Source organism: Zonotrichia albicollis, chromosome 3, assembly GCF_047830755.1.
Source record: "Zonotrichia albicollis isolate bZonAlb1 chromosome 3, bZonAlb1.hap1, whole genome shotgun sequence".
Classification (NCBI taxonomy): domain Eukaryota; kingdom Metazoa; phylum Chordata; class Aves; order Passeriformes; family Passerellidae; genus Zonotrichia; species Zonotrichia albicollis.
The window spans coordinates 68691412-68705196 of NC_133821.1; the positions used below are offsets into that span (position 1 = coordinate 68691412).

Sequence of the window (13785 nt, forward strand, 5' to 3'; positions counted from 1 at the left end):
AGTAAGTAGTAATTAATTTTCTTTGAGGACCAAATACTGTGTAAAGTAGCAAATTTTTCTTAATTCTTGTTAGAAAGTACCATGTTAAAGGATTAAATAGAGTTGGAATAAATTGGTGGGATAGACAGGTATTGTTAATTGTTTGCAAGCATTTGCCTCTAGAACCAGTAGCCAAAAATATGGGCATCAGTTATACCTGTGTGTGTGACTGCTTTGTACAGTAGAAAGTCTAACTTTGTTTCCTTTTAGAATGTGGAAAATAGAAATGAAGGCAGCATCTGCAGTGAGAGTTTTTCCTCATCCTTCATTTGTCTACACTGCCAAGTACCACCCAGTTGCTGACTCGTTGGTTGTGACAGGATGTTACGACTCAGTGATTAGAATCTGGAATGCAAATGTGAAAGAAATCCATGGGCAACTGCTACAGGAACTTGATGGCCATAAAAGTTTCATCAACACTCTTTGTTTTGATGCAGAAGGTATGTAGTTAATACTGCTTTTACAAATAGTTGTCTTTCCAATTGAAAACCATTTTGAGTGCTACTATTTTGCTTCATGGAGGCAGTGTATTCTTCTTCAGAAAAAATTATTTACTGGGAAAATGCTGAGACATTGAGGCAGGTTGCCCAGAGAAATCGTGGATGCCCTGTCCCTGAAGGTGTTCAAGGCCGTGTTGGTCTGGGCTTTGTTCTAGTGGAAGGTGTCCCTCCCTATTTCAGGGAGGGCAGAACTAGATCATTTTTAAGGTCCCTTTCAACCCAAATCAATTGATGAAGAAAACAAGGTGGTAGTAATTAGATTGTGAGAATTTTAGCTCTAAACTGAAGTGGGAAGGTCATGAACTTTTCAATATTGACAGAGAATAGGAAACACGGAGAGAAAGGAACAGAGGTTTGACCATTGTGAGTCATGTAAATTGATAGGTTGACGGCTGAAAGTGAGGGTTGTACTGAGATCTACTAGTGGAGCAAGAGTTGAAGATGGGTGAAAGTTAAAGCTCGACTTTTTCTAGTATTAGTGACATCATTAGTAGTTAGGTGGTTCATTTTAGTCGCTGGAGTAGGTACTACAACGAGGAAAGCTGTATTTTTATAAAGAATAAATATTTGTGTTTAAAGAATAAGTGTTGGAAAATATTATTTGTTCTAATTCAAGGTTCTCTTAATGAATGTATAAGTAATCATTGAGCTATTATGTGAAGCTTGTTGAGCTGTAAATGCTCACTTTTTGCTGGTTTTAGAAAATGAATAAAAATGAAAAAAATTAAAGATATGTTCTGCACCTCAGTTATTTAATGTATATACTACATCCAGATTTATGGTATCCGGTTATGTCATACAATATGAGCAAAATGCATTTGCAATGAGTATATTATAGCAAAAGAGATGGAAGAATTGGTATTTGCCTATTCACAAAAATGGGAGAACAAAAGATTGTTTATTTTGTGGTTTTTTTGTGGGTGGTATTTTACTCATAAGACGTTATTTCTCAGGACACCACATGTTCTCAGGAGATAGTTCAGGACTAATAATAGTTTGGGACACACCTGTCAAAGGAAGTTCTCCACACCTTTTTCAACACTGGAAGGTCAATCAGGTAAACAAGTTTCTTAACTAGCATTGTAATTTTTATGAGTACTGTTCCAAATCTAGTAATCTGATTTGAATTAAATTTTTTGATACATTACTTTTTGTTTAACTGCAGAGGTATATTTTCTTTAAAAATTGGTATAGAAGAACTGACAAAATGTTCAGTGATTGACTGACTTAATTTTTTACAATTGTTTTGCAACTTAATTGGGTTGGTCACTGGAACAGGCTCCCAGGCAGGTGATCACAGCACCAAGCCTGAGAAAATTCACAAGTATTTGGACTACCAAGGTACACAGTGTGATTCTTGGGGCTGTCCTGTGTAGGGCCAGGAGTTTGTCTTTGATGTTTATAGCAGGGCCCTTGCAACTAAGGATATTGTAGGATTCTGTGATTCTGTATTTTTTTTATATATGTAAAACATGAAAATACTTGAGGTTTGATAAAACTTTTTTAACGGGTAAATACTTTGTTCTCTAGACACAAAAATAAAATAGACCACAGGCTCTACAAATCACATTTGTTCATACCTTAGAGCCTTCATGTTCAGTCAGCATTTTTGTCATCAGCTTAGTTTTTTTTAGAAATTCAGAAATTTGAAAATTCAGTCACACCAGAATCTGCCTCATGGTTGTAAAAAGTTGATGTCTAGGATGTAATGCTTTAATATAGGAACAAACTTTTTCCTTAACCATATAAAATGAATTGAGCAGAAAAATAGTAATGCAAGAGAAAAATGGGCAATAATGTATAAAAACATGAGTTTTAAACGACAAAGTTATATAATTTTCTGTGTTTTCCATCCTTCTGTAGGAAATAAACGAAAATGATATTAAAGGAACACCAGTAAATCATTTGGAAGTGCATCCGAATGGAAGGCGTTTATTAATCCATGCCAAAGACAGTACCCTGAGAATTATGGATCTCAGAATGTTGGTATTTTTGGTGACTAACATGTATTTCCTTTATGTTCTAAAATTTACATGGGGAAATAAAATACCACAAAGGTATTAGTTGTGTAGCTGGGGAGAAAAAAAATGTCCTAATAATCAGGGATAGAAATGTTAGGGTTAGGAAATTATTTCAAAACACTGCTGTGTTGCATTTTGGGTGATATTGAGTAAGTCTTTGGGTGATATTGAGTAAGTCTTTTAGAATAGAATATCTAAAATTTCCTAGATTACTTGGGAGACTAAACTGGCATGAAGAATACAATGTTAGTCTTCTAAAGATTGAAATCCCTTTTAAAATGCAATCTGGGCATGAAAAGAACTTGGAAGTGGTAATATTTGTGTTGTAGTTTTGCATTTTTAAGACTCTGGGAAGGATATTTTGATGATGAAATGGAAACGGTTATCATCATAAATGCTAAAAAATGCAGTGATGTACCTATTATGGTTTATTAAGCAGGCTGTGAGATAGTTTTGCAGTTTATGATGATTTTCTCATTTTTAATTGGTATAAGCATGATTTTTTTAATGACAAATGAAAATAATAAGCAAGGAGATTATAGACTCACTTGAGATTGATGTTGGAGAATGACCAGGTCAACCCAACAATTAAATCACAACAGCATGCTAGGCAGAGCTTTATACTATTGGATTTTTAATATCTTGAAGGATGAAAATTTTACAGCTTCTGTGAGCAACATGTTCTAGTGTTCATTCACACTCAAAATAAAGTACTTTTTTCTTATTTTTAAACAGAATTAGCTATATTTCAATTGATGTCCATTCCCTCTTGTCCTTTTATTGGGTGGGAGTGAGCAGTCTCTCTCACCAATCACTTACATATGTAGATAAGATGCACTTGAACATTCTGTTCTGGAAAGTCACATTAGAGATATGAACAACTTTTCTAAAATGTTTCATCCTTAATTTCATAGGTTTCTTTCTGCCCCTCAGCACAGAGAAAACCCCTGAAGGTATTTAATAGATGTGTAGATGTGGCCCTTAGGTATATGGTTTAGTAGTGGATGGGACAGTGCTGTGTTAACAGTTGAAGTTAATTTATCTGGAAGGTCATTTTGAAATTAAGCAGTTCTGTTATTGTCCTGGATTGAATGTTTGAGCTAGCTGAGGACTCTACTGTATTATGGTGCACATTTCTCTTTTTCTGTAACTGATAAAATATTATGACCATGCTAGAAGCTGAACTATCCACTCAGTCAAAGGATGAAATTGCTGGATTAAGAGAGGGAACCTGTCGTTTTTTAGGCCAGGGTTCTTCTGTTGCTCCTCTTTCTAAAACGTGCAGAAAGTTTTATTTTGAGAGGGAAACATGGGCATGCATATTAATCTTTAAGAAAAGGTTTAATATGGGCTGCAATTTCACAATTATTTTAAGCAAATTTATCCATTGGATGTACAATCTCCAGCAATCTCCCACACCTTTGGCTGTGTATTCCTAGCATTTCTTTTTATCATTTCTAGAGGTCTTCTGATGTGGGGTAAGTCAGATCAGTGAGCTGATCTGACTAAAAATTAGCCTACAAATACAAATGATTAATTTTCATTTTATTATCAACTCTTTGATCAAATTTATCTGATAGCTGCCCAAGAGAAGAAATGAGGGAGAGCCTGGGAAAATAAGGGTGGAGAGGACACCACCAGGACTTCTACTTTGACCACAGCCCACAGTTACATTGACTTTTAAGTCTATCAATAAACCACAGGTTCAGATACCCAGCAGTGATAATTTTACACGTCAGCATTAACTGTTCATTCCCTGCATGAGAAAAGAGGGGGTGGAGGTCACAGATGAACACAATTCATTTTGATTGACAGCTGGTTGCTCTTAACTTTCCTCTTTCAACTTGCTTTTTTGATCTTTTTGGATAATACTGCTGTCCTGTCACTTAGGTATGTGATCAGGGATTTGGTTTTAGTTCAGCCCTCTCCTTAGGGTTTCATATGAAGGTTAGTTTTACATCTTGTAGGGCTCTTCTCATGACATCTCAGAGATACTATCTTTCTTATTCCTACAGCTAAAACTCTTATTTGGGCTAACATGGAACTCTTATTTGAGCTAATATTGCTGTTGGATCATCTAGGGTATATTTATTTGGAATATTGTTTGAAATAATTTTCCTGTAATATTAAATGCACTGTACTTCTCCCAGCATACTTTCATTGTTTTTGCAATAGCAAATGTGAAATAATGCTGTCTTCTGTCCTTGAGGCTATGGTGGCCTATTGCTGTTCTTCTTGCCTTAAATTCTGCATTGTAGTACTGCTGCTGGGTTAGTCTCCATGTTGAACTTCGACATCTTTTTTCCAGGCTATGCCTCTTTCAAGCTGATTTATCTTCTTTCCATCCTTTTTGTGGATTCTCTCTTACTTGATGCAAACAGACTTTGACAGTAGATCATTATTACCATGCTGACATATAGTGTTTCACTGAAAAAAGATTAGGATACCTAAGCTGAAAAATAATATCGAACATTTATAGTAAATCAGCGTTTATGTCTGAAATTTGGTCATTCTACTGCTGGTTTCTGACCAAGGAGACATTAGTCTGAAGAGTGCTGATGCATAGGTTTAATCATTCAAGCTCAAGAAGCATAATGAAAACTTTTCTAACAGAGCTTGGTGTAATAGTGCTGATTTCCCTGTTTTTTTGCAAAGCCCAGGATCAAGATAGTGCAAATTACTGCATCTCTATCTGTTGTCTAGATCTGAGGGTTTACTTTTTCTACTGAAAGACAAGGATGCACATTTTCATCTATACTGTCAGGTGCAGTGTGAAGGTTAGGGAAAATAAAGGGTAAATAAATACTTCACTCTGCAAGAAGTGTGTGCTTGCATATGTATTTGAGATGCAAAGTTTACTGATTTTTCTGAGAAATAGAGGGGGAACTGAGAATTTAAAAGTTACATTGCCTATTCTGAAGAAATCTTCTATATTTGCAAACTTTTTTTAGCTTGGCGACAAAGAAATATGTAGGTGCCACAAATTACAGAGAAAAGATTCACAGCACCTTAACACCATGTGGTACGTTCCTGTTTTCAGGAAGTGAAGATGGAAAGGCTTATGTTTGGAATCCAGAAACAGGTAACTAATTATTTTATGGGCTTAAGCCAAATTGTCAAAGCTGAGGGGGAAAAGATTTTTTTAAGGTTTATTGAAACACTTTTGATATGGAATGAAACTTTGGTGAGATGTTCTTAAATCCTGAAGCTTTAGCTCAACCTTCTAAATAGCTGTTATTAATCTCTGAGATTTAATTCTCTAGAGGAAATTAGTAGGGGTAACATTTGTAATATCCAGCATGACTGGAGCACCTGAGGCTCAGCTTTTTTTGTACTGCAGCTCTTTACATGTGGTGAGGATCTTAAGATGGAATGCACAAAAATGTTTTAGGTCAGGTAAGTTTTTCTGTTGTGTTGTTTAGATTTGAGAATGAGGCTCTTGTGCTGAACCACTTCATCTCTGTGGTGGGTGGTCAGAGACTGAATATTTTTGGTGTGTGGTATATAAGTCTTCACTGTGAATTAGTCCCCAAGCCAAGGAGTTTCAAAATAGCTACCAAAATCTTTCTGAAAAAATGTGACAAAAATGTAGGGTAGAGTTTCTTGTACAGGAGGTAAAAGAGATGAAAATAAGAGCAGAAAGTACCAGAATACCATTTTGGATTTGATGACATTATATTCTGTCTGTAATTGTAATTTATATAGTATTTTAAAATTAAAAAAGGTAAATATTTTGAAACTGGCAGGATAACTAACAGTTCTGCTTTGAATTTCTTTCCATGTTTCCAACTATGTTAACTTGAGTCTCTGTCGCTACATAATTTGCCTGAAAACTTTTTAAAAAGTACAAAAATAAAAGGAAGGAGGAACTTTGTTATTCGTATGTTTTTATCGGATTTTGACTTTTGTTTCCACACTGTTTTTGCATTTATAGTGCCATCAGCTGAAGAGCTAATTTTATTTATATTTTTAATAATTCTGTCCTCAACTTTCACTCCTGTTATCAGTGTTATATAGCTGAGATCCACAGCTAAGATGCTTATCTTTGTACAATGCAAGCACAAATACTGTGGAACGCCACCTTTCCAGAACATGCTTATCAGAAGGAGAGAACTCATCTAACCTGGTGTATCCTCCTCTGGCATTTCCTGCAGCTATTGCAACAGCACTAACTTTTCTGACGTACTGAATAACTTAAAAGCTTGCAATATTTCCTTTGTCTTATGCCAAAATACAACTTTTCAATCAGGAAATTGACTGAAGAACATTTATTTACAGTGGCAAACATTGTAGTAATACAAGATTTAACCAGCTCTTATTCTGCTGTATTGAATGTTTCAAATATTTTTCCATGGCATTAATAAACTTACTTCACTTCTGTAGGAGATCAGGTGGCCATATATTCTGATCTCTCCTTCACATCTCCACTTCGTGATGTTGCCTTTCATCCACACGAGCACATGGTGTCTTTCTGTGCCTTTGGTCAAAACCATCCAATACTTGTATACATTTATGATTATAAAGGTACAGTACAAATTTTCTTGATACTCACCTGTAAGTATTTTATTTTTAGAAGCAATTTGTTAGTATTTGTACTTCTTTTGAGAGGAAAAGAAAACAGTCATTTGATGATAATGCGTATCTTTTTTTCTGGGAGATACTGAAACTGAATTGAACATGATCCTGCACTACTTGTTTTTTGTGATGCTGCTTTAAGCAAGTGTTTTGTCCCAGCCAAAATCACTAGAGGTCCCTCAATTTTTTTGTGTTTCCTACTGTGTGATTTTTGCAGCACTTTATCATATATAGGAAGCATTATACAAAAGCCCTTTTTGCAGTATCAAGGTAGATTATGAATCCAGAAAATACAATTATTTGGAAAGCCAATTAGTAGCTTAATTGAAATCTGAGTATTTTGTGCCAGCTATGTTACAAAATAATGTTGAGGAGCTGTATAGAAATCGATGAGAGTGTATAGACTTCTGATAAGTAGCTGTTATAGCTGTGATGTCATTATGTCAAAGATGTGTTTGTTCCCCATGTTTTATTGAAGAGAAGATAGAAATAAATGCTAACTTAGAATTTTTGGTATACGAAATGAAATTCAGATTGTCCTTCACAGGCTTTTTTGATAGTTGTGTTCATATAAGGACATTTCCATCTAGAGAGTTCATGTGTTAATATGAATTATGCAGTTATTTTTTATATTAATTATGTTTGCAGGGGACATACATCTGTAAAATTGATCCTGTGTTTATGTACTGGCTTTTTAAGTAACAAGTAGTAATAGGATTACTCATATAAAATCTCAGTGTAAGTTAACTGTTGAATTGGTTAACTTTTACAGGAACATTAAGTGGAATGATTTTGCCATCAATATTCAGTGCTATATTCAATTAAGAAAGATATTGGTATTGTAAAAAACAATATGATTTTGGGGGGTGAAGGGTTTCTTCAGAATTTTTTGATGAGCAGTGAGTCTAAAAAACTTAACGTAGTAGTTTGAAATATATATATATGGGCATACACACTTAGAGACCACACAGCACAGTCATAGTTATTTGTGTCTTCTGTCTGCCCAACTGCTAACAATAAGACTTTTCATAGATTGTAGTCTTTTTTTTTTTTTTGTATTATTGGTTACTATCTTTATGTTCCTTTTTTGGTTAAAAGCACTCTTTTTTCTTTCAGAAAATAGTCATACTGCCACAGTGTTGAAAGAGTTAAACATATACTAATACTAATTTTAGTTACTCACACAATTTTTAAGACTCTGGCAGCATGTGTTTTAGATACACCAACAGTTTTATTAATGTCCTGGGCAGAACTTCCATGAAGAATTCTTCTAACCTTTGTTGGCTTGAGACCATAGTACAAAAAATTGCAAAAGTCAACTTGTCAGTCATTGTATCCTGTGCCTGGATAATATGTCTGTCAACTTATGAAGTACTGTTCAGGCATCATAAACTCACTTGAACTAGGCTGGAAAAAATGTGAAATGTCCCCAGCTTGAACTCAGTGCAGGCTTTACAACTTCATTGCCCTTGAAAAATTCCTTTCTCTTCCCACTCTTTCCCCCCCACCAATGCCATATTTCTGTATGAGGAACACTATTGTTTATAAGCAATACAAAAATACCAGTTCTGTATGAGAGATTACTAAACCAAATAACTGAAAGTGTGATATTGTGATCAGAAGAGTTAGGGGGAGAATGGGGTAGTAAGGGGAAATTTTCATGTCACTTTCAGGTTTTCCCTATAGTACTGTTGGTACAGTTTTTGCAGGTATTTGACTGAAGACATGGCTGGCAAAATGACTGTGGTCCTTCCATTTTTTTTTTTCCCATGACAATGTAAGCTTCACCTGAGACATTAATATTGGTTATTTCTACAGTTGCTCAACAGGAAGCTGAACTTGTAAGAGATCTTAGTTCATCACTTACCACAGCTGCACCAAGGGGGCCACACTTCATTGGCAGTTTTTCTGAAATTCCTGTGCAAAAAAACTCAGTGATGTCTCCAGCAGATCAGTTTGTCAGTGTTGCAAGAGCATCAATGAGAATGCAGAAGGTGAAACAAAAACTTGATTCTGTTATGGTAAGTCAAATTTAATTAATTTTAGAAATATAGTCTTCCCATATTCTGGAACTGATATACTTAAAAAAACACATATGTATTGTCATGGCATCTGGTCTTTAGAAATTAATACGTCTGTCACTTATACTAATGCAGGTGTAAGTAGCTCTTAAGAGCAATCATAAAAAACCTAATTCTGTTTTTTAAGTACTGATGACAAGGGATTTTTTTTTGTGCTAGTGCCCATTGCTGTTTGTCCATTTATGTGAAATCAGGGATCCATAGATCATTATGGTTGAGATTCCTATCCACCTTAAAAACTGTATGTGGCATAAATGCTGGGGGTTTTAGGGAGCTGCAGGGCAGGGAGGAGAGCATGTCCTGTGCTGGGCACAGCTGTTTCAAGCCAGCTTATTGAAGGGCAGTATGGAGCAACTGCACAACTGAAACTGGAACCAGACAGAGTATGGCACCTCTGAGAAAAGAGACTTAACAAAGGTCAGAACCTACTAGAGACAGGAAACACCACAGCAGAGGAGAAATGCAAAGGAAAACGTGTCAGGACGCAAGTGAAGATACAGGAGGAGGGATGCAAGGAGTCATGTGAAATGAGGAGATGTGAAAGAAGACACAGAAGGAGGCAGGGAGGTGATGCAAGAGATTCAAAACAATGCAGAAATGGAAATACTAGGGAAATAACAGAGTAGGCTTGAAGGGAAAGACAGGAGATACACGAGGAAGATACATGCAAAAGAAAACACGCATGATGGTACATCTCTGACCGTTTGCAAACAGTGGAAGAATCCATGCTGGACAGGTGCAATCCCCAAGGATGTTGGGTGGTGAAGGAACCATATTAAGCAGTTGAAAAGAGCAAGAAAAAAGAAGAGTCAAAAAGAGCAAGTCACTATGCACTAGTCTCACTCTACTGCCCCACCCTTCCACTGCCTTTCCAAGGGGACTGAGTGTAATGTAATGTCAAAATTAAGGAGACTGGGGATTACAAAGGAGAAAAAAGAGGTGCCTGAAGTGGAGACAGACAAAAACGGATGAAAAGTGTTTTCCTTGGCTGGGTGTTTTTGTCTTGTTTCTCAGTACTGAAATTGGTAATTAAACTTTTGTAATTGGCAATAAATTTAATTAAGTTAAATTCCCCAACTTGAGACAATTTTGCATGCAACAAGGATGCAGAATGTTCCTGAATAGCACTGCGAAGTTATAATTACTTTTCACAATGACATGAACCACATTTGAGTTTGCATTTACTGTTTTTCATTTTGAAGTACTTTTGAGTGCATGTAGATTTATTTTAAATGTAGTTTTAGGTTTTGTCTGCATTAATAAGTAGTGAATCACAAAAGAAGCTGATGAGTAGATGAAAGTTGTTTTTGCTGGGGTTGCTGTAACTACTGTCATCATGCTTTAGGGGTTTGGATTAGATTTATTCTGGTTCCTTGGCTTTGGCATCCCCATTAGGCCTGAACTTTGAAACTGTCTGGAAGAAAGCTATCCTAAAGACCTTCACACAGACCGCAGATTTCTAAAGTGTGAACTCCCAGTGAACCCCTTCATTAAGCAGCACACAGTAGCTCTCATGGATAACACTAGTATGCTGCTTCTACCTTTCGGTTACGTGTGGCCTGACACAAGGAAGCAAACCTTGTTTCTACTTTCTGCTCATTCTGTTCTGCTCACCTACAAAGTGAGTGCTGGTGCTGTCAAGTTGTTTATCAGAGAAAGGCACAACATGGAGAGAATGGAGCGTGTAGCCTTCTGTCTGGGACAAGTATTCCAGGAAGATACTCCAGGATAAATTTTTACTGTTCTGGATGTCTGGCCATATGAAGAAAATGATGGGGTTAGAGAGTTTATGAGAACTTTTATCATTGCAACTCTTTGGTCCCAGATTAACCAGTAGTTCTGGACTGTGGAAGAAAAATCTGGTTTAGCAGAAGCATCTACAAGGTCCATGTTCCTGTGTGATTAGATAAAATAGGTAAGCCTACAACTGTGTTTGAAAGAATAACTTTCAGCCACTGGAGTTTTGTAACGCTAGATTTCCATTGACTAGTTTGGGCTGAGTAAAGTCCACTGTGAGCAGAGTAATGATCAGTGCTTTTGACAGCATCCTCCAAGCCCTCTAGCCACATGGGAGAGGTCCAAAAGTTCATCCGAGTCTTCTCCCTGTGTGAGTTTCCAAACAGTACAGGATGGTGGTTTAAAGAATGGACATCCAGTTTGATATCTGTCACATAGCAGCAGTAATTATAAACACTGAGAGTGTTTCCTTGCAGGACTTTATGACCCACTGAGATATGGGGGAGGAGATTTCTTTGAAAGGAGTCTTGATGCTGATCTTTTCAGTGATCCAACATGAGACTCAGGTGACAGCGGTAGATACTTTTCAAGCTGGCATGGGATAATTTTTTGCATGTGGCCGCAGTATTGCCTGCCTGATTATCGCATTTTGGACAGCCCCAGAGTAAAATATACAACATAAAACTTCAAATTTCTATTAATTTGTAATTGAGAATTAGTTTTTAATGTGTATGCAATTCTCTTTCCCATATGAAATATGATGCATGTATGTAAGTACTGGCTTTGCTGGAAGGCTTATCAGAGTTGCATGCTCACATGAATGGTTTGCTAAAGTGTTTGTCAAAGTAGAACTCTTAAAAGTTGCCACTCTGCCACATGTGTGAGAATGTGCTAATATTTCTGAGAATGACGAGTGAAAATGGAGAAAAATGAAACCACGTGTAGGATGGCTTGCTGCACTGTGGTCGAGTTGGAACATTAAAAATCCAAATGAGACCACAGGTGTGTTACATTGTATGTATTTCACAGAATCATAGAATATGTTGAATTGGAAGGAACCTCCAGAGATCAAGTCCACCTCCTGGCACTGCACAGAACCAACCCCAAGAGTCACACCATGTGCCCAAGAACATTGTTCAAATACTTCTTGAACTCTGTCAGGCTGGTGATGTGACCACTTCTCCAGGAAGCCTGTTGCAGTGCCCAACCACCCTCTGAGTGAAAAAATTTTGGACTCTCTCTAATAGTTTAACATTTTTCTTACCTTGCGGCACCTGAAACTGCACAAGGCATTCAAGGTGAGGCCGCCCCAGCGCAGAGTAATCCTGGTCTTTGGGTCATGTTTTCATGCCCTTGTCACAGACATGCCGGCAGTACCATGCTGGGACAAGCATGGTGGCAGCACACCTTGCAGACCTGGCCTAAGGTCACACCTGGAGTCATGTTTTCTGAGACAAATGTGCTGAAACAGACAAATAGCAAATCTGCCAACGTGGGTGTCTCTGGTTTTCACACGTGTAAACTTAACAGCATACTGAATTTAAAACTGAAAAGTTTAAAACTTTAGAACTTTAAAACTTAACAGCTACTGGATTTAAAACTAACTTTAAAGTGTAGAGTTTAGAGTTCTGTGACTTAGATACGGATTGGAAAATGTACTGTCGATACATTACATTTGGGTTAAGCTAGATAGAGAATACTCTGATCCCATATAAGATTGGGTTCTTTGTCTTATGACCCATGCCCCCTTTCCAGGTCCTGTTAGAGCCAATAAATTTTTTTATTTTTGTTTTTCTTCCTTTTACCTAAACTTGAACCTTAACAAATTATAGATAAAGTTTCTTCTCTTCTGCAGCATTGCCATTCTTAGCCCAGAAATTAGAACAAAGAGTTGATTATTGTGCTAAAGCTTTAGCAATTCACAAAAGCTAAGATGTTTTGATACAAATGTAAAAATTAATTTCTGTATGAAACCAGAATGCAGAATTGACTTCATTTCCAAATAGAGAAATTATAGAGTAGTGAATCTTTGCAGCAGTTATTTGTCTCTACCTCAAGGAACTAATACTAATGCATGATTCTGTTAATGGAGGTTTTTGATAGGAAAACATTTAACTCCTCTCTGGCTCTTGGAAGTGCTTATAAGAGTTTTTCATTCAATGTTACTATTTATGTTTTTTTAGTTTTGCTTCCATCTAGCAGTAAAAAAAAAAAAACAGTTTAACTGTCCATAACAAGGGGATGATATATGTTGTGTAGGTATGGAGAGAAGAGTTTTCTTTGAAGGTGTAGTATTCTAGCTCTGAAATTTGCCTTTTAGATGTCTGACACCTTTGTGGCACTTACAAATAGCATCTGTAAATACTCTGTAGTACTAGTCTTGGAATCAATTACATGTTGGCTGCTTTATCTCTCGATATATGCTTTTGCCACATTGTCAGGTCTTAGAGCATTCGATTTTTTTGTCTCATGCAATTCACTTTTAACGTGAAAGCTAGTTTCAGTGAAAGTGTGTATTTGCATAATTTGCATAGAGCTGCCCTAACCCAGAAAAGAAAATGCAAATCATCTTTCTTTAAGCCTGGCAAAAATTACATAGGTATTTTGATTGTGATGGAAGCAATAAGAATGTTTTAACTCTTAGTTTTGCTCAATTTATAGTAGAAGTAAACTGTGTCTCTGATAAAGCTGTGGTTCATGCATGAAGAAAGCAGAGCCTGTTGTGAAAAATAAGTAAGTTCATGGTTGGCTATCTTAGCCAGCTTTGCTCATTGTTATGAAGATATTTAGCAATGATTTCCCACAGCCTGTATTTAAAAAAAAAAAAAAGTA

General features: G+C 36.4%; 1 protein-coding gene across 4 annotated transcripts in view; it reads left to right on the forward strand.

Moving 5' to 3' along the window:
- AHI1 (Abelson helper integration site 1) overlaps positions 1-13785 on the forward strand; it is an 83700-nt gene that overhangs the window by 21209 nt on the left and 48706 nt on the right. For all 4 annotated transcript variants that reach the window (XM_026794138.2, XM_074537778.1, XM_026794139.2 and 1 more), the window contains 6 exons: positions 250-479; positions 1493-1596; positions 2403-2521; positions 5512-5642; positions 6944-7084; positions 8954-9156. In XM_026794138.2, coding sequence (XP_026649939.2) covers positions 250-479; positions 1493-1596; positions 2403-2521; positions 5512-5642; positions 6944-7084; positions 8954-9156 — 928 coding nt within the window. The remainder of the gene's footprint in view (positions 1-249; positions 480-1492; positions 1597-2402; positions 2522-5511; positions 5643-6943; positions 7085-8953; positions 9157-13785) is intronic.